The 2,967-nt window shown below is 39.0% G+C and overlaps 1 protein-coding gene across 1 annotated transcript; it reads left to right on the top strand.

Annotated features, from left to right (window-relative positions):
* The first annotated feature begins 353 nt into the window (after positions 1-353).
* Positions 354-2,421, top strand: LOC126588670 (probable N-acetyltransferase HLS1-like). The gene is made up of 2 exons (XM_050253780.1): positions 354-849; positions 948-2,421. The coding sequence occupies exons 1-2, from the start codon at positions 676-678 to the stop codon at positions 1,950-1,952; spliced, it is 1,179 nt and encodes a 392-aa protein (XP_050109737.1). The 5' UTR covers positions 354-675; the 3' UTR covers positions 1,953-2,421.
* Positions 2,422-2,967: the final 546 nt, after the last annotated feature.

Below are 2,967 nucleotides of genomic sequence, written 5' to 3' on the forward strand. Positions count from 1 at the left end.
TATCTAATCCTTTTTTTATTATTTTTAATTCATAGGTTGCAAAGTTGGCGTCCATATCAGCACAAATGTGGACCCTATATTTGCCACATCAACACTTAACGGTTAACTTAATTAACAAATTTTTTAACGGATGTATGAAACTGAAAAGAAATATAACTAAATGTATGAAATTGAAATGTTTTAAAGTTGTTGTATGAAGTTGCAAGTCACCCTATACTTGAGGGGGTAAAATGTAATTTACCCTTTCTATATCTATCTATATATATATATATATCACTTTCACATGATTGGTATTTTTTTTTTATATATAGACGGAAGAAAATTCAAACTTGGAACTCGTTCCACTCCTTTAATTCAAATAGCTAAAGACAAAAAAACACATTCTACTGGTATGTTTTAATACCCTTTGTCTAGTATTTAAGATGATTGTATTCTTGTAGCTAAGCCTAGGTTGATGCCCAAGTGCCCCCAGCTCCATATAAATGCCTCCCTGATCATTATGGAAAATTATTCAGGCCATACTAGCTTGATAAAATAGCCTGCATTTTTTGTGCCTGAAGCCACTTACATCTAGCTTTGGCCCCTCTCTAGTAAACCTACGAACCCTCCCTTTCGTTTCTCTCCCAAGATTACTGATCATCTTACATATCTTGGACGACAAGAGTAAATTCCGGCATGGGATTTCAGGAGGCTATAATTCGAAGCTATGATGGGATGGTGGATAGAGGAAGAGTGGAAGATCTCGAGCGAAGGTGCGAAGTAGGGCCATCCGAACGTGTGTTTCTCTTCACAGACACGCTGGGTGACCCCATATGTAGGATCCGAAACAGTCCGATGCACAAGATGCTGGTACGTTACTACAATACTAGTCATTCTTTTTTTTCTGATAATATCTCCTTTAGTTTCCAATCAAGCATACGTCTTATCGAATGATTGTGTTCATATAGGTGGCGGAGTTGGATAACCAGTTGGTTGGGGTCATTCAAGGCTCTATAAAGGTGGTCACAATTCATAACAGCAAGTCACCACCTAATGATCAGGCCAAAGTTGGCTACATCTTAGGCCTTAGGGTTTCGCCTCTTTATAGAAGAAAAGGAATTGGGTCAAGCCTTGTGAGCAAATTAGAAGAATGGTTCACAGACAATGATGCTGATTATGCATACATGGCCACAGAGAAAGATAACCATGCGTCAGTCAGACTTTTCATGACCAAGTTTGGCTACATCAAGTTCCGAACGCCAGCGATTCTCGTGAACCCGGTTTGTTACAGTCCCCGTCACGTGTCTTCCGGCGTTGAGATTGCAAAATTGAAGGTTGAAGAAGCTGAATATCTCTACAGAAAGTGTATGGAAAATACTGAGTTTTTCCCTCATGATATAGATAAAGTGCTTGGGAATAATCTGAGTTTGGGGACTTGGCTGGCTTACCCTAGAGGAGAGTTGAAGGTTGGAGATTTTGGGGTAAATGGTCATTTACCTGACAGTTGGGCTATGCTTAGCGTATGGAATAGTGGGGAGCTTTTTAACCTGAGGCTAGGGAATGCACCCTTATCTTGCTTAATGTATGCAAAATGTTGGAAATGGATGGCTAGGGTTTTTCCTTGCTTTAAATTACTGCCTTCCATGCCTGATTTTTTTACCCCTTTTGGATTTTACTTCATGTATGGGTTGCACCATGGAGGACCATTGTCAGGGAAATTGGTGAGGGCTCTTTGCCAGTTTGTACACAACATGGCTGCTACCACTTCAGAGAATTGCAAGGTTATAGTGACAGAAGTTGGGGGCTGTGATCCAGTGAGACATCACATCCCACATTGGAAATTGCTCTCATGTTATGAAGATTTGTGGTGCATAAAGGCCTTGAAAAATGAAGATAGAAGAACTAACGGCCTCCATGAATTGACAAAAACCCACCCAACAAAATCTCTCTTTGTAGATCCAAGAGAGGTATGAAACGACAGAACTTCTGTCATGCATGCGAATTCGAACACTGTCTGAACCACTAATTATGTTGATCTAACGGTTCAGACAGTGTTCGTGTGGCAGACAATCTCCATCCACGCAAAATCTCCTGAGTCATGATGAACTGAACTTCTTTGGCCCTTTTGCAGCATAGGCCGCTTTGTTGCAGCAGAATTGAGAAATGTTGAGAGAAGAAGCCAAACTTAACCCCACCTCATATTGTTTTCTTTGATATAAGTCTTACCCTTCATTCCATGACCATTGTGTTTGGAGTTTTTCTCTTATTCCTTTCACATCGTGAACACAAAATCTCAAAAGATTTCCTTAATTAGGTGCCACCATCGGTGTCCTTTGTGTGTTTGTGATTTTGATTTTGCGTTTTCATGATTCAGACTTATCAATTAGGCCATGGTGGTCCAAATTTTTGTAACCATCTCTTTATGAGGTAAAGATTTTAGCTGGACCCTCCAATGCTTTCTGTCCTGTCAAATTCTTGGATAGACACCAGAACGTGCCATTGTATAAAATTCAGACAACGATATTCATAACCCCATATAAATTTAAAGCTATATATATATATATATATATATTGCATGCTTTGTAGTACTAGTACACGTCATATATACGATGACCAATATACATTAAACAAACAATAATACATGAACCAATTTAAGGTAGTCATGCAAGTAGTGGAGCGTTCTCAATCGTTGATGCATATATATATATATATATATGAGATTCATATGCACCGACTAGAAGTCGATCACTCGTGCGTGAACAAATATTTCTATCAATAAACTATAATGCAATGCAACTTCTGAAATGTAGACCCACGTACGTACTTAGAAATTTTGGCTCGTTTTCCATATTATTTGGGGGAATATATATATTGTCGCTAGCTAGGCAAATGTGGGGGGAGCCTACAAAATTCACATCCCTCTCATTCTTGGGGAAAAGACCAAAGTAGGGTTAAGGTTTTAAGTCATTAGTCATGGTCATGATAAAG

The sequence above is a fragment of the Malus sylvestris genome, chromosome 11, assembly GCF_916048215.2.
Source record: "Malus sylvestris chromosome 11, drMalSylv7.2, whole genome shotgun sequence".
In the NCBI taxonomy this organism is placed as follows: Eukaryota; Viridiplantae; Streptophyta; class Magnoliopsida; order Rosales; family Rosaceae; genus Malus; species Malus sylvestris.